At 27.6% G+C, this 19,271-nt stretch overlaps 2 protein-coding genes across 2 annotated transcripts; both read right to left on the minus strand.

The window, feature by feature from the left end:
- Window positions 1–806: 806 nt before the first annotated feature.
- On the minus strand, window positions 807–1,418 carry LOC108347929 (PRA1 family protein F3). Its single transcript, XM_017587389.1, has one exon. The coding sequence runs from the start codon at window positions 1,416–1,418 to the stop codon at window positions 807–809; it is 612 nt and encodes a 203-aa protein (XP_017442878.1).
- Window positions 1,419–14,094: 12,676 nt separating this feature from the next.
- On the minus strand, window positions 14,095–14,839 carry LOC108347966 (ethylene-responsive transcription factor 3). Its single transcript, XM_017587435.2, has one exon. The coding sequence runs from the start codon at window positions 14,769–14,771 to the stop codon at window positions 14,295–14,297; it is 477 nt and encodes a 158-aa protein (XP_017442924.1). The 5' UTR covers window positions 14,772–14,839; the 3' UTR covers window positions 14,095–14,294.
- Between the last annotated feature and the right edge of the window lie 4,432 nt (window positions 14,840–19,271).

Raw genomic sequence — 19,271 nt, forward strand, 5'->3', positions numbered from 1 at the left:
TCTCCAAACCCAAACCCTTTCTCTCCAAAGATGCATCTATTATTAGCTTCGTTCAACAATTTAAATTCCCTATAACTTTCTCTATCCATTTGCAACATTATTGTTAAGGACCTGTTTGTGGGTACACGAATCGCTTTTTCCAAAGCAAAAAAACCTCCACTCCTGCTACCATTTCAAGTACTTGCAAAATGAGCAATCTTTCTTACAGAAACAACCCTACTATCATCAGCAACATGTTCTAGGTATACCATTATTGATGGGTCTAGCAATACCTCTTACTATTTTATTCAAAAACTAGACACCAAGCTAGAACGTGTCATCCAGATGTTGGAAAAGGATAATATGTAAGATTGTAACATTTGGAAGACTGAATTGACAAAATTAAATTCGGATGTAAGCTGAATAAAGAATGAGAAAATAATTACAAAGTGAGATGCATGTACATTTTCAACTTATAAAAAGTTTTACCCAACAACAACATGAATGGCCTATTACAAGAGCATATCAAAATCAAACAACAAAGTATACACCGAAATTAGAACTCAAAATAACCTAGACTAAACTTTACAAACCCGACCAAGTAAAACACATTAAACCAATTAAGCAAAAGAAGAAAAAGGTTGTTTGCACGAAGAGCCAGAAAGAATCCATAACATAAACTTTCCCTACTACTGGCTCGGTTAAAAAATGCGTGAACATTCATTTCACTGTACCCAAATGCTCAAAAGTCAAAACAAAAATCATGGTATAGTATTTAAGGTAACGATGTTTCCATAAAATAAATGTACGTAAGAGTGACCTAGATACTAAGTGTACCCTCCCGTTCGTTTTGTAGGGGTACCCCCAACCACCGAAAGCAACCCACCGTCGTAACCCTCGTGTTCATCCAAGTATAAATCTTCACTGCTCCTAAAAGCAGCGTGCAATATCACCAGCGCAATCCCGACGACAATCGAAGCCACCACGTTCACCCACACGCCGGTGAACACCAAGGCCACGACGGTCGCTGCCGCAAGGACAGCCGCCACCGTCCTATCATCCACCGAGGAGCCGAACACCATCACCGGCTCGTCCCGGAAGAAGTAGAGAAAGAACCAAGCGACCAGCGCCACCAAAAACACGATTATCGAGAGCGGGTGCCAGAGGAGGCTGAGAAAGAGAACAAACAGCACCATCATGAAGTAGTTCACGCGGAAGTGGTTGAGGTTGCGTTTCACGCGCATGGTGGCTTCGTTGATGGAGTGGGGACGCGTGAAAGAGTAGAGCGCGAATACCTCTTCCCATGGTCTGCGCGTGGCAAAAGCGGCGCGTGCGGATGTGGCGGCGCGTGTGATAAAGTAAGGACGAGTGGCGGTGGATGATGATGAGGGCGAGGGGAAAGAACTGTAATGTGGCGTGGAGGAAGACGTGGATGACATCGCATCTAAAGTAATTAAAATCGGAAAGTTTGAAAGATTAACGTTAATCGGATGATGAAATTATAGATCCACACTGTTTTTGTGTTTTTCAGATAATGAAGAAGAAGAAGATTCAGGGCAAAGTTTTACATGTGCCTGTGTTGAGTTGGGTATGAACGGTGTCGTTTAGGTATGGTGTTAGCGTTATAATAATAAAAAGGAAAGGCAGTGTTTGGCTGTCGTTTACTTCATGATCAGCGATGCCAGCGAGTCCATGAAATCCCGTGGGGCACTCGAGCGATGTGGGTCCCACGCGGCAGAAACATGACATGTTGACAACTAAACATTGGGTGTTTATGCATAATTGTGATTATTATAGTATTTTTACATTAGTTTTTATTCTAAAACTATGAATGGGTCAAGTAAGTAAAGGAGCATTGTTTGGCGTTTTGGGGTTTTGACTACGTGGTAGTACTGGATGCGAGAATAGGTTAGAAGCTACAACGCATAATATGAAGATGTTGTCTATTGTTTCAGATGAAAGGAGAGAGATAAGTTTGCCATGACTTTCCAGAAGCACTGAAATTATCATGGAACCTTCTTTTCCATAAATGCTTGGAGGGGGAATTTTCTTTTATTGAGAAGTGATTCTTAAATATTCAATAAATGGTAATTTAGAGATATACATTTTAGAGTTTTTTATATTTTTCTTGAAATTTTTTTATACTGATAAATTAATTAATTTAGTTTTTATTTATAAAAAACAATATATAAGTAGTTCAATATTTTGTTTTTATGTATTTATTTTTTTTTATAACATATATAGTTTATTTATGTATCATAAAGTGTACATTTTATTATAAATTATTTTATTTTAATTTTTAATAAATTTTTATATAATAACAAATGATTAATAAATTTTAAGATAATGTCTAAGATAATCTTATATTATAAAATAATTATCATGGGTAATAATTATTTAAAGAAATATTCACATTTTCATTCAAATTTCATTTTCCCTTTTTCTTTACTAGTGTAAAAATAGCGTATAACGTCACGCGTTCAACGTCCAAAACCACTGAATAGCCAATGTTAAAAATGATCGGTGACATTTTTGTAAATAAATGCAATTGTAGAACGTCGAATCCCCGTTCAATTTGACGTTCTATGATGGTAATTATTTAAACTAGCGCGCCATTCTCTTTCTTCTTTCTTTTAAACCACCAATAGTATGTCGAATCCAATAGGTGTTAATATTTGTCAGTCAGAAGCCAAAGAGATACCTTTTTAATTATTTTTTCTTTTTTCTTTTAAACAACAAATAATATACGTCGAATTCTGTAAGGACTTCGACGTATTATTTGTCAGCTAGAAGCCAAAAAGTAATCTCTTTTTAATTCATTTTTCCTTTTTCTTTTAAACCACATATAATAAGTTGAATTTTGTACGAGCTTCGACGTATTATTTGTCAGCCAAAAGTTTCACCCTTTTAATTTGAACGGGAGATTGAAAATTCATTCACTTTATATCAGCGCGCGAGACCCTCTTCTCTTCTCAAACTTTTCTCGAACGAAGTTTGACAACCATCACATGTAATCTTTCTATCATTTGATACAAATGCATGTTAATTAACTACTTTATGTATAATTTTCGTTTGTTTTGACCGATTATTTTCATGTTCTTATTCTTCATAGGCGCATTGCTTTCTCTCTCATTGGTGGAAACACTTTATTTCAACGAACCCACCTGAAGGTTAGTTTTCGTTTTCGTTTTGAATAACTTATTTGTTGAACTTGTTTGTTGTTTTTTGTTGAACTTGTTTGTTGTTGTTTTTTGTTGAACTTGTTTTTTGTTGTTATTGTTGTTTGATTGAACTTGTTTGTTGTTTGTTATTGTTGTTTGGTATTGATACTATACTACACGTTCATAGTTCATGCTTTATAAAATATCAAAAACTGAAATTTGTTGTTTTCTGATTTTCAGGTCTCGTAGAATTGTAAAAAAGGATTACAATTAATTAAAAAAAACAAAAAAATTGCTTAACATCGAATATTAACAAAATTCGATGTCAATTTGATTAATGTCGAATTTTTAAAATTTGACGTCAATTTAACGTCTCCCTATATGACGTCGATCTCAAATTCGACAAAGACAAAAAACAACGACGTTATACGATATTTTTGTACTAGTGCCTGTATGTTTATATAATTTCACCTTCCTCTTTTTCAATCAAATTTTGTATTTTTTTCTGTAATTTTTCGAGTAAGAAGAGAGTTCATTTTAAGGGATTTAGAAGTGAACCTAAAAAAATTTGAGAGTAAAATTTGTAAAAGTTAATGAATGATGTGTTGAATGCAAGAGATAAAAAATGTTTTAATGAATTAAAATGTAGGATTACAATTTTGTCCTTATTATAAAATGAATATAAAATAAAATGTATTTATTTAAAACTATTGAAAAATAAAATAAAATGATTATTTTTTGAATTAAAAATATTAATTATTGTAATAAATTATTAATAAAATTAATATATGATTGTTTGAAAATATTAAATACTATATTTTAATAAAATAAAATTATTATTACGGAGTGTAAATGCAATTCTATTTAGCTAGGTTATTTATGTTATTACACAAACGCAGGATTGTATTTCTTCTCATATCTCCTCTATGGTGAGAGGATAAACTTTCTCTTCTCACCTTCTATTCTTCTATCACAAATCATTACAAATAACATAAAAGAAACAAAGTTGTCGCCTTTACGTGGAATCACTGGAAAAAAAACACAGTGTAAATGTAGATATATAATTAATTGTATTAAAACATACTTGATGGAATTATAAGGGTGACCTGGTAGTAAAAGTTGATAGGAGAGTTCAACTCCTCTACTAGCATTTGGGAGATATAAAATTGGTTTGAAGAATTTAGAAAAAAAGATGAGAGATATTGTGAGTTCAACTCTTTCCACATTAACAAAACTAACAACTATCATTTATTGATAAAAATAATTATAAATTAAATGACATAATTCATTATGTTATGTTTTTCTTCTCACACTAATGATGATGTAAACATATCACATGAACCTAATGTAAATGGAAATATGACATGAGCAAACTCTATTTTCATCCAAATCTCATGGTTTTTCATACTGAGGATGTTGGACATGTGAGTTTCATCTTCTTTCCACTATTTTCTTGACAAATCAATTATAAATGCAATACATCCATGCATTTCCTTTCTTTCCTTTTCTCATAAGACCACTTCCTTAAAGCAAATAGGATCGAGAGAGAGAGAGAAAAAGAGAGATAAATTTGTAAGAGATAAAATATAATAAGAGGGGACATAAAACGAAAGAGAGAGTTTAATAGATATTTAATAAAAAGTATGATTTTATATATCATAAAAAGTATGTTAATAAAATATTAAACATACATCAATTTAACTAAATATTTTAAGAAAAATAATCAAGACAAATCATATATCAATTTAGTGTTTACACAAGAAAAGAAAAGATTTAAATAATAATAAATTTTAGAGATAAAAAATAATTAATTATTATAGTGATTAATTCAGACTTTAAAATAGTTACTATTATAAATAAAAAATTATAATTAATGATCAGTTAAATTCTAAATTGATCAATAACATTAGCGATCAAAATAATATATCAAAATAATTAATGTCTAAATTAATTACTAATATTAGTGACTAATTTAGATATTAATTCTTTTAGTAATCAAAATTTTGATGATTAATGTTAGTGATTAATTTAAAATCTAATCGATTATTAATTATAATTTTTATTCACAATATTGACTTATATATATTAGTAATTTTTAATTTATAAATTAATTACTATAGTGAAAATTTATTATTGGTTTCTAAAATTGGTTGGATTTTCAACATTAAAATATTAATTTGAAGGATTTTGTAATAATTAAAAGTAAGAATTTAATATTTAAGAAATTATTTATATACATGCTTATTTTAAGAACTGCTTAGAAGAAATTGATACTTTATGATAAAAGTGATAGTTTATAAAAAAAAGTGAAATAAAAGTTAACTTTCAATATATTATTCTTAAGTTGTTTTTTATATTTTATTTATTATGACATCATAAAATGAAATGTCACAAATTTCAAACTGTGTAATGATTACAACAATGAGATTGTGATATTAAGTTTTAATAAACTTGAATTAATAATAAAATGTGTATAATAAGGGGTTAGAGAGATTGTTAATGCTTATATTCCTTTTGCATGACAAATAAATACGCATGTGTTTACCTTTTTTTTAATAACTATGTTATATGTATTCATTTTTTTCATAATAAAATCATTATTTATAATAAAATTAAATATAAATAATATTTATAACTTTATTGCAGGATGAGTTATAATCATTGCATGTGTTATATTTTTAAAATAATAAAACTATTCTTATTATTATTATAAAAAAATATAAATAGATTTTTATAATTTACTTGTAAATACTTTTTATTCTTTTCATAATTAAAAAAATGTTTAGGTTGAAAAAATCAATTAAATAAAAAAAATGGTATTTACACCATGATGATAATAGACAATAAACTTGTTATTTGTAGATTTTTGTTTTTGAGAAAATAGTTTCTAATATCAATTTTATGTAGGATATGTTAGGACTGATGGTACAAAGTGAAGCAAAATAAATTAGAAGATAACAAAATAAAAGGAAATAGATTAGAAGTATCATTATGTTGATTAGTTTGTGAGAAAACATTTTCTTCTTTTTATAGTTTTTCCAAATCCATTGCACCCCAAATCGAAAGAAAATAAAAACTGAACCTAACAATGGATGTAACTTAATGTCAACGGAAGAAGAAGACACTCTTCACCTAAATCGCAAGATAGCCTAAAAACAAAGGCAGTAGTCAAGGAACTTTAGGTACATATTTCACACTTGGCGATATTTCATTGGCCCATCCTATTACCAACGGCTACATTTTGCCTCCGTGGCCCAACCTCTTCAACGGTTCCAACAACCCCATAATTATTGACCATCACTTTTGTCTCACTTTCTCGCGACACATTTTGATTTATTCTTTTTTTCATTATTTTAGTATCATCTTATTATTACCGTACACAAAAACACTAATGTTTATATAATTTAAGTAATATTTCCGTTTTTTTATCTGTAGTAAATAGATAGATATAATAATTTTTTATTTGATTTACTTTGCCTTGTTCGTGAACCTTATGCTATAGATTATATTTTAAATATAAGTGTATTTCAAACTTAAATGGAAATAAAACACAATTGAAAAGTTATATCAATTACACAATTTTTACACCTCCTTTGTAATGTATCTTCATAAAAGTTAAAATTCTTACTTTTGCTTTGTAATATGAAGATTTGCGTAGTCTGAAAACAATTCAAAAGTTATTTTTAATTTAGATTGTGTAATTTTAAAGTTTGAATTTAATAATTTATTTTAAATTGTACAATTTACACAATGTTTAGAGAATAACTTTCGAACAATGCAATTTGCAAGAAAGAAAATGTATACATTATACAATAAAATGTAAACTTCTATCTCGTGCAATTTAAAAACAATATTCAGAACTTGAAATCTATTTTAGAGTACATAATTAAAAAATTATTTTGAAAATGTATGTCGAGTTACTCAACTTAAAAGATATTTTTTCAAAAAATAGTTGACTTTTTAATAATATAATTGGAAATAGACTTATAAACTCAGAAGTTGAATTTAACAGTCCAAAAAAACATTACTAGATTCTAAATCTAAGGAATTCCCGGATCACGTAATCCACAAGAAAGAACAGCCGAAAACGGAAAATTGAATGTCTAAAGTTAATTTTGTCTTTTACGCACCTTCGGGCTTGAGTATCTTGAACCCAATTTTTTCATGCACCTCCTTTTTTTTCTTTCTGTACTTCCATAAAACCTTTAATTTCCAAAACACTTTTCATTAAATTAGGTTTAAACCCTTAACCCTGTCTCCCTCGCCCCCATCGGCCTCTTAGTTAGGATTGATAACAGATTATATATGATAAGAACATTGTGTATTTGTTATTTGCTTCGCTTTACAAAAATTATCTTGTTATCTTGAATATTTATGAAAAAATATCCGTAGGTTTTATTATACATGCAGATATCTATAGATATTTATAAATATTTTTATATTTTATTTTGTTATTTTAAATAAAATAATCTTAAAATAACTTTTTAAAGTATAATTTTAGTTTAAAAAAATTAATTTTAATAAAAATTTAAATTAAATCACACAATAAAATATTAATAGTAGTAAATATAAGATAAATTTAAATGAGTTCTACAAATATATAAGTTTTAAAAAAATTAAACTATTACAAAATTAACTTCTCATACATATAAATTAAAAGAATAAAATTATATGAAGGCAATTCTAAATATTTTTTTCGTTATTAATATATTTTTCATTGATAAATTTATTTTGATCACTTAAATTTAGAAAACATACTTAAATAAAATTTACTAATAATTAATAATTATTAACGAATAGTGAATATTCATATATCAAATATCATAAAACTATACTTGTTCCATCAAGAATTAAATATTCATATTCATTATATGTGGATATTCTTAAAAATATTTATTTAATATTTATTACAAATTTTACTCACAATATAAATTATTTTGTCATCCATACCCTCAACCCATCGTCTCCTGAGTTTCCATGGTTTCCAACGCATCTCAACATTCAAGCTTTGTAAAGGTTTTTATTTCATTTCGATTATATAATTCAAAATATATTTCTGATGCCGAAAATATATTCTATATTATTTAGGAATCTACAATTCGTGAATACAGTTTTGAGTTTATTTTCGTCATAAATACATTTTAAATTATATTATTCGAGGTTTTATTATATTCTGATTATATCATTTATAATGTATTTTTTAATCTGAAAATTTATTCTGAACTGTATAATATATTATTATTATTAATATTATTATTATTGTTGTTATCATTATCATTATTATTATTATTATATGATTATTATTATTATTATTGTACTTATTTATTTTTCTTCTTCTTATTATTAATAATAAAAATAATTAGAATATTTTCTGTTTATTGTCTATATTCATTATATTTATTAATAAAATTAATCATTTAATATTAAGAGTAATTGAAGTATTTTAATGCCAACTGAGAGTACGATAAAAATGAAGAACAATCAGAATAATTTCACATAATATTTATCGATTTTATTTTCATATGAATATTTTTATTTATTGTCTAGATTTATTGTATTATATTTATTAGTATAGATACTCCTTTAATATTATTAAGAATATTTTAAATATAATATTTTTTTTTCAAATGAATTCTGATTACACAATTCGAAATATATTTTTAAATAAAAAAATGGAATGAATCCTGAAAATATACCTTGAAGTGAATCATATTTTTAATGGGGTGTAGAAAGAAAAAAGGGGTGCATAAAAATATTCCCGTATCTTGCCTGTTTCTGTTGACAAAAAATAGCCTAACCCAACATCAAAGGCCTACACTAGAAAGAAAGGATTGGAAATATTTTTAATATGGAAAATTTAAAACATTTTTTCTCAATAATATTTTCAAAAAACATATTTAAAACAGCCTGAATTATTATTAGAAGACTACATACATAGACATAAAATCTTATGGCTGAAATTTACTTATATTTTTAAAACTTATATTACACGTTAAATAAATTTATTTAATAAAAAATCATACAGTTTTCAATTCTGGTAAAAACTTCAGTCTTAAACTACCGAATCAGAATTTTTGACTAACCTGATAAACTAATCAAATTTTAATATTTGCAAAAAATTATTAAAGAAATCAACTTTATGAAAAAATATTTTTCAGGTATTTTTTATAACTATATTATTGGTACAATTTGAAAACTTTCATGACTGTTTTTAATGAGGTATTCTCTTTTAACTATTTTTCTGGTCTATAATATCCAAAGCCACTTGGATCATACACTCAATAAATCTTCTTTTGCAGAGATTTGGGAAAATTTAATAAAACATAACCATAAATATTATGTTTGAAACAGAATTCATTTACAGATTCAAGATTGAAAATTCAACCATTTTTCAAGATACAATGTAAAATAACAAGTACCTGAAAGAAAACAAAGGAAAGAAATGTAAAAACTTTACACTTTTCTTAAAAGAGTAAATGTCATGCGGATTCCAATGGACGATTAGATGTGAGTTTGAGATTCATTTTTCAACTTTCCAAAAGTAAAAAAAATAATAATAATTCTTTTTTATTATAATATTTATAGTAATTATTCAATATTTTTTTATTAAATATAGTTTTAATATTATTAAAAAAAGTGAATATGGTTTTGTTAAATTAACATTAATATTATTAGAGAATTGGAGATTACAAAAAGGTGAAACCTCATGAGTTATTTTATTAGTCCACCAATGAAAGATAGGTCGAGACAACATTTTTAATATAAGAACTCAAACTAACTCGGTTCGTCAAGTTTGACAATTCGATAAGCCGAATAGTAAGTTACGTCGAGCCAACCAATTTCATTAACACAGTACGACGACATAACCAATGTTTGATATAGCTCGACCAATATCTCAAACAACCCAGATAATAGTTCTTTTCAATCCGAAATCAGCTTGATAGCTCGATAGTCCGACATCAACCCATTTTCAGTCAAAAAAATATAAAATTTTAGTTTGTTTCCATGTGATATTATATTTTGATGATAACAAAAAATAGACGAACTAGTCTTGTAACTCGAAGAACCAAGTTGTAAAGTTCAACCTATTTTCAATTAACAAATCAGTCTGGCCTGGTTCGTTTTTGACAAACCAATATCGAGTCAGGCCTAAACAGGTTAACCCATTATGTCACCCTTTTAAAAAGCATTGACTTGATAAAATAATACAATATAAAAATATTCATACTAAATACAATCATAAAAAAATAAAGATCTAACAATTACGGTAAATATTGAAATTAAAAAAGATATTAAGTAAAAAAAAACTTATTATCAACATAAAGAAAAACTCCATAAACCATATAATTCTTAATTTTATATAATTCTTAATTTTTAATATGACTAATATTGAATTAATATTTGAATATTATTATAATAAAATAAATAAATAAATTTAAATTTTGGTATTCCATGAAATAATTATTTTAATACATTGTTTTGAAATATAATATCTATTATCAACCAAAACTTCATAATAATTTTTATTTAAATTTATGATTTATTTTAACTGTAATTTACATTTTAAAAATAAAATTATTTTATAAAATTACGAACATTAACAAGTACTAAATAATTAATAGTTATTTTTATGAGAAAGAATACATTTCAAGTTACGCGATAAACATTTAAATATTTTTAATATTTAATTACGCACTTAAACATTTTTAATATTTAATTAAATTTCATTTTATAAGACATTTTAGTATTTTTCTTAAAAAAAATTACTCTATCATATTAATTAGAATTAAAAAAATATTTTTGATTTGTTTTTCTTTGCTTGGTACCCTCTTTTCCTTCGTCTAAATAATTTTACTATTCGGTCTATTTCTATTCCTTTCTTCTTCTTCTTTTCTCCTCCCCCATTTTCCATTAAGTACTTTCTTATCTTAAAGTTGGAAGTTTGGTTCTTTTGTGTCATGCTTATTATAGTGTAAAAGTTCTCCACATATTTCACTTTCATGCTCATTTAGAGCTTTTCATGAAAGAGATGTAATTTTTTAAAATTCTTCTCAATAAGAAAATTAGAATGCTTTACATAATTTCTTTAGAAACATTACAATATTTTAATTCTATTATTACCGTATAAAATGTTATTTACTATAAAAAAATGTTTAATAATCCAAGAGGTTGCGCTTGGTTTTAAGAACGGTTTCATCATATAGGCAGCACTATATACAAATTGTACTTGTCGGTATATCCAAGAGAACAATATTTTATATAATCTTATAAACAATGATTTTTCCCTATATAGCAATATAAGAAAGCACAAAAAGTCGTAGTGTTATTGTAAGGGTTTATAATTAATAGTGAAAAACAACTAGCAAAAAATGTTAGATTTTGATGTCAAACATCCTATTTAGTGTACTAGTTACTATTAAACTCATTAAATAATTATTTAACATATTAAAAATGACTCTTAATTATATAATATATTTATACCCTGGTTTCATTTAACATATAATATTTATTTATTAAAAATATTATCATAATTCTAATTAATGAAGTCAAAACTTATTAATTTTATAGATAAAAATCCAGAAGTACTTAAATATAACACTCCAATATCTTTTTCAATATATTCGTCCTAGTCAGAATGAACGAAGCTCATGTCATTATTAATCAATGTTGACCACTTTCCAAGAGAGTAAGGTTCAATGTATTGAAATTTTTTAAATCTAATAAAAAAATAGTAACATTTTTTTTTCAAATTTTGAACACTGTTAAATTGTTAACTTTTTTAAAAAACTTAAGTAATGAAGATTTTTCTGCATATATAATAAAAGTTATGATTTGATCTTCATCCTCAAAAAAATAAATGTTGTATGACACACGAACTTTTAAATAATATCTAAACTTGAAAAACGAAATTATAAGCTTAATTAAAGTACAATTTGTTTATGTGAGCAATTTTAAAAATTTATTCATTTCAATAATTTAAAAGGAAAATCGATCCATTCATAAAAAAAAAAAACCTAGTATTCAATCTTGACTAGTTTCGAAGTTATCTGCTCATTCTTTTCCCATTTTTTTATTCACATTATCACCATCGTCCCTTTGAACGATATCTTGCCCGTGCTATTCGACTTTGTCTGGTGGGTGGGTTCAGGGGAGAATGATGCCTTAAAAAAAACGTCGTTAAGGTGGTTCTACTTTCCATATCTATGATGATTAAAATATATTATAAAAAAAAAGAAATAAGATGATACAAACTAGTGTTTTTTTTTAAAAAAAATAAGAATAATATAACTTATCCTTACTTTTCGAAGGAGAATACCTACACGATAATTTAATTTTTATGATATAATATATTGTTTAGATAACTGAATTTGAAAATTTAAAAATATATGAACATTTATAAAAATAATTTAATTGAGGCGAGAAAAATTTATGAAAATTTTCAAACATAGGAATTTTAAATTTTATATATTTCCTACTTTTAAAATTTATAGTTTTTCTTATTTCTTTTATTTCACTATAATTGATAACTTTTCCACTTAATTTTATTAAAAAATCATCATTTTAAAATACAGCAATAGGTAGATCTTATCATAAATTGGATTGGATCGATTTCGAATTCAACCTGATCAATCTACTATAACTTAAATTTATTATTTTAAAATTTATATTTAATTATTTAATTTATATGATTAGTTGAATATAGATTGCGAGTTAATTTGGTCGGATTATTCAAATTTTTATATAAGTTAATTTTTTATCTAAAAAATTAATTTTATTTTGAATAAATAAAATAAATATAATGAATTTTTAACTAAAAAATTACATGCATAATTTCAATACTAATTATTATAACAGACTACGATTCTATATAATTTATTTTTAAATTTTAAAATAAAAATATTATATAGAAATGAAACTCACTGTCCAATCTAACTTTCTCATATTTGGACCGCTACTAATGTTCAATGCTTTACTTATAATTATTGTGAACAAGAGATAAAAATCATATGTGTGTGTGTGTATCACTTTAATTATGACTATTAGGGATTGTAGTGACAATTGTAAATTATTCCGGATAGCATGTGTAGGTGTATTTAGTGATTTGTAGGTGTGATGAGTTTGAATGGACAAACCATCAAATATGTCAAGCTCAAGTAACTAGGAGAAGAAGCAAATAAATAACACATGAATTGGAGATCCTTCAAGTTAATCTCAAGCACCAAGGAGATGAAGCAAAAAGGAATGCAACATATGGGATGACAAAACCCAAATATGTTCAGAAAGATATAAATTTTTCACCTCACTCACAATTTTGGAAAGGAACTCAGCACATGTACAATAAATGCAATGCACATAAGAACGGAAAGACCTTGTACACAAAAACCTGTTCTATTCTAATTTCTTCTTTTTAGTAATCTAAGAAAAATATATAATGGTAATTGATTGTTGGGTAAAGCTCGTATACGCCACTCGGGATTGGTAGGAAGATTTTTGGATAGTCTTTATGTGTGTGTATGGTTTGATTTAGGTGGGTCACTAACTAAGGAAACAAAAATTATATATAAATATAATGGGACTTGAACATCCAAACCTTCGCCAATGGCACGTTGAGTCTCATGCACAGTATACATTAAACCTTCGCCCCTTTCCTTCCTTTTCTTTTGTTTCTTTTTTCCATTTTTCTGAAACTTTAATCGATTCTGCACTTCTGCCTGCCCATGTTTGTAGGTATTACCTTTACTTGATTTTGAAAACAAAAGAAGAAGCAACTTTTACTTAATTTACTGTTGCTCACAACTGCAAAACAACTGATTGGGTAAATTAGAGTTGATTAATTTCAAGTTTATACGGTGGTGAAAACAGACCCAAAAAGCTTTACGCTTTGAAGTATGCAACTGTACGTACTAACATAGGTTCAGTGATAATCCAAGGATGCAACAAACGACAAACAAATAGCTAAATAAACTTTAAACATATCCCCAGCTGGTTTCTACCGCAATAATCAAAATGTTGCTCAAAACCTATAACCTGAACTGTACAACATCACAACAATGGCATGTAGCACCCAAAATAAGTCATATAAACAAATTCAAAGAAAATATATATAAAAGAAAAACACTAGGCCATCGCCGCCGACGTTTTCCGCCGGCCGCTTCAGAAGAGCGGCGCCGGCTGATTAAGGTCGAACAAAAACGGCTTCTTCTTCTCTTCCTTGGTAACCACAAATCCGGCAATGTTCTCCAATTTGTAGCCCTTGTACTCCGACCTCACCGGCGCCCCGGAATCTGCATCCGTGGTGAAGAACAAGGGAAGGCCGAAGAACTCGACCGGTCTAGCGAGCGGGTCATGGGCTGGGGCCTGAGATTCAGGGGCAGCGAAAATCGCAGGAGCAACGACGTAGGTGAAGTTGGTTTTGGCCTTGGGCCCTCGGAGCGTTCTTGCTGCGGTGTCGTAGGCCCTGGCGGCTTCCTCGGCGGTGTCGAAGGTTCCGAGCCACTTTCTGGTCTTTTTCCAGGGATCGCGGATCTCGGCGGCGAAGCGGCCCCAGGGACGCTTGCGGACGCCTCTGAAATGGACCTCTTTGGGCGGCGGCGGAGAGTGTTTGTTGATTGGAGGCGCGTGGGCAGGCATTGGAGAAGAGTGAGTGGGTGAGGATGGTATGAGAATGAAAAGGGTTTTGTATATAAATAGGAGTGGGGACAGTCTGGGGTTTCGCCGACAGCTTCCGTTTCCTAATTTTGGAACCTCCTTTCAATTTTTTTTTTTCTATTTGCCCCCACTTTCTAATTTATCATTTTATCTTCATCCTATTAATGCATAAGCATAATTAAATTTTAGACTATTAATGCGATTATCTTACGACATAAAATTTAAAACATGGCCAAGTCTTTCATCACAATTATTCGTATACTTGACCCTAAAAGAATACCACGAAATTATATCGTTTAGCCGAAGACTATAATTAAAGTAAAAAAGAAAAAAGGTACGGAAAAAAATAATGATAGGCTGAAGTATTATGTAAAAAGGGGATTTTTTTTTTTCATTTTAGGTACATTTTTGTAGGATGAAATGGGGAAGTGGAGGAGTAATTCAGTTGTTGTTACACCGAATCTTCCGCAGAAATCTATATCTCTCCGCTTTACCTAAATTATGACTTTTGTAACTTTTTGGACTTTTAGATTGAGAAAAAACAGACCAAAGATCCCATACTTTTCACATTTAAATAGTAAGCTACTGTATTATTACCTTCGACCAAAGTTCATATCTGCGAAACTGTCTTATAAGTAATATTTGAAGGTACTTGTGTAATGAATAGGATAACGTAGTTCCTTGGTGTGCACGAGTGTGAAAGGAGAGGGTAAAAAAAGTCTGTCTTGGACAATTTTTTCAATGATACGATGGGAGAGAAGAAAAGAGAGCAGTAAAATTGAAGATTAAGATGATAGTTAAGAAATGAAATTTGAAATTTTATTTATTTTTTAAAATTAGATAAAATTTACATATTATTTATTGTATGAAATTTGTTTATGAACGTGGGACGGAGAAGATGATAGGAAAGAGTCTTTAATTGCAGTACCAAAAGAAGAGAGCTCTTAAATGCAAGGCGCATTGAGTGAGTGAGTCACTCACCTGACTGAAGAAAGCAGAATATGTAACCCAAAGGGTAGCTGCTGCTGCTAGTACCTACGCCTACTGCTACGTATGTGTGCTCCCCTTCTATGGCGTCAAAACTCCAAATTTTTGGCCCCACCACCATCCGTGCTGCTGCTGCAACGCAAACACTACCTAAAAACCCTATTCCTAAGGATCAGATGCATTAATTAACATCAAAAGTACTCTCATCAGATCACAGATGAATGAGGACCAACAAAATCAACCAATCTTTAATTACATTTTGACTGCTAGGTAAGGTAATGTCTCCGTCCTTTTATTATTTTAATGGAGTATTTTCTCTCATAATTACTCAAAGAAAATATTCTTTTTCTTTCTAAAAAAAATAACGGATAAAACTTAAAGTATTTTTAACTTCTGTAAACCAGATTTTTTTGGTTAAACAGTGACATTAATAATGGGATTCTGATAATTAGGGGATAGACAGCCTGATCGTTTAGCTTGTCTGTGACACCACATTGATGGGTTATAGAAAATTCTCGTATGTGCCAGAGTCTCACTCCATAATTTTCGTATGAGTAAATATTCGTTTTGGTAAAAGATAGATATAAAGGATCATAGATAAACCTTCGAAAGAACATTTCTAATTTTTAAAGTATCAATTATCCGTATTTGTGATATTACAAATATAATTCAGAAATTTTATAAATAATTTATTATAAAATTAAATTATAACAAGTTAATTTTTTTTAGTAATTTTTAATATATTACATGATAACACTATCATAAAATTTAATATATCATTAGTATAACATACAAGACTGATGATTTATATAACATCTTAATAATAAAAACATTTAATAAAAAATAGTAATTTAGTTTTTCAATTCTTTCTATTTTTATATTTAATTTTGATTTAATAGAGTTTTTTTCTAAATATGTAATTTAACATAACTCGTATTAATATTGTTTATAAGATGTCATTTATCAAAAATTGAATATTAATATGTTAAAATTTAGGTCATTTTTTTTATTTTAGAGTCTCTCTTATTTAAGTATGTAATATTTTTTAAAGAAAAAAATATTAAGATTTTCACATGTGACATCTCTCAATGATATTATGATCAATTTAACAGAAAGAATTATATTGAGTCTATTTAATAAATATTAACACTCAATAAAAAAATATTGAAAAATGAATCATAATATTAAATATAGAGAATAAATTGCGCATTAAACTTAATTGTAATATTAGTGTGTTTAGTTTCTCTGACAATATGTTGAAAGTATAAATATTCTAGAGTAATCATCAAATGATTTGTAAAAGTTTCTAGCATTATTGTCTTGCAAATTTTGTCTATATTTATGGTAAGTATTTTTTTCAATTTTTATGTAGATAAGATTTGTGTTTTTGTCGTGTTTATGATTATTGTTTATGTAAAGCCGAATATAGTCACTCTAACTTCAAGCAATCATAGCTCAAAGTATGATATACTTGTCCTCTAAAGTTAGCTAAGTGTGTTAGGTTACAATAAATGCGCTAATTAATTAATATAATTAATGTATCTCATAAAACATGTTATTTATACTACTATGTTAATGGATTCTTATTTGGATAGGCTTAAGCCACATGACCTAATTATGTATTGATCTTTTTTTTTCTTAGCTTAATTATGGATTATCATGAGTGACAATATGCTTGGTATGATCCCCTCTTGGTTGAATATGTGAACCAGATATATATCGACTCAATTGACTGATATATATACTTAGCCAAAGATAATTTTATATTGACGTGACCGAAATATATTTGGACATGTATAATATAATACAATTATATCTCAATTTGAAATACATAAATATGTATTCTGAGGTCTTTTAGAACATTGAGTGATTTACCTTTTAGAATAATTATTTATTTTTTTGTGAAAAATATTATTGAAAAATATAAAAAACAAATAAATATATTATTTAGAGCTTGTGAAACACATTTAAGTCATAATAATCAATTGTTAAGTGGATAATTGATCATTAAGTTGAGATGCTAATAAATAGTTATAATAGATTATTTTAGGCCTGTATACATACGCATTTAATTGGTTATTTAATTATATTAATTATATGTAACAAGTGTAATAAATCATTTTATACTTAGCGAATGTTAGTTATAAGTCGTGAATAAGGAAAACGTGTGGTAAATGTTTGTATGAGAGTGCGGCAGTTCAAAATCCTAGTATGTACTCTATTGATCAATTAGGTGATTGTTAAAATAAACTCCCTTAACCATACTTAGAGACTTTTGCTTTAGAGAGCTCTAACAATTTCAATTATATGTTTATTTTTTCATTCTAACACCACGTTTTGCTGGCGAGTAGTGTTGTAAAATCTTAGATAAACAATGCCATCCTTTACAAAAGAATTACCTAAAACATTGTAAAATGTTCCTTGTCATTATCACTGTTAATTGAATACAAATAGGAAAGTATATATATATATATATATATATATATATATATATATATATATATATATATATATATATATATATATATATATATATATATATATATATATATATATATATATATATACACACATAAATGTCGATAAAAAAATACATAATATTAAGTCAAATAATAGTGTAGAATAGAAATGTAATGTCATTTATGGCTTGAATCATGAAGGAATTCATGTAAAGTTATGATTCATTTACTCAAAAACATTCATGACATTAAAAATATAACAAGGAAATGAGAGATGAATCCGGTAAGAAAAATAATAATAATAACAATGTAAAGAATATAAAGAACTAGAATTTATAAATAAAATAACAATGTAATAAAAAGGAAATAGAAAAAAGACTACTACACTTATTTAACATGATTTTTATAATAGAAAAGTGAGAAATAATGTGTCAAATGAATGTAGAAATGTGTCAAAGTATTTTTTTTTCAAAAAGAGACTTAAAGTTGTGTTCATTTACGTGTGATATTGTTGACAACAAATGGTGAAGAAGGATTTGTAGGTGACTAAGACGTTTTGATTTGCAAATTTGAGAGCGAAAAAATGAAAATTTTTGCAGGATGTAGAGATTTTTTACTCTCACTTAACTTAGGTGATTTGAGAGCAATAAGTGTGAAAATGTATTTTTACCCTTAAATTAAATCATCTCTTCTTCACATTTTTTTTTTCATGTGCATGGCGTTAGTGTTGGAGCTAGAGGGCATGAAGCTCATGGTTGAAGATGAAGGAGTGGAAATCCATTTCCATTGAGGTGAAACCAATTCCACCATGGAGCGAACCCAACACAGGGAATCAATTCCCATTAGTGTTGTAAGTGATTCCAATGAGATGCATATATGACAAGGGAATTGATTCCCATAGCTTGAAACCAATTGCAAATGAGATGCAATGATAAGAGAATCGATTCTCATAACACTCGAACCGATTCCAGCATACATGAAACCGGATATGATGTCCCTATAATAGATTCCACTTCATCAAACATATAATTTTCAA

The sequence above is a fragment of the Vigna angularis genome, chromosome 2 (genome assembly GCF_016808095.1).
Source record: "Vigna angularis cultivar LongXiaoDou No.4 chromosome 2, ASM1680809v1, whole genome shotgun sequence".
In the NCBI taxonomy this organism is placed as follows: Eukaryota; Viridiplantae; Streptophyta; class Magnoliopsida; order Fabales; family Fabaceae; genus Vigna; species Vigna angularis.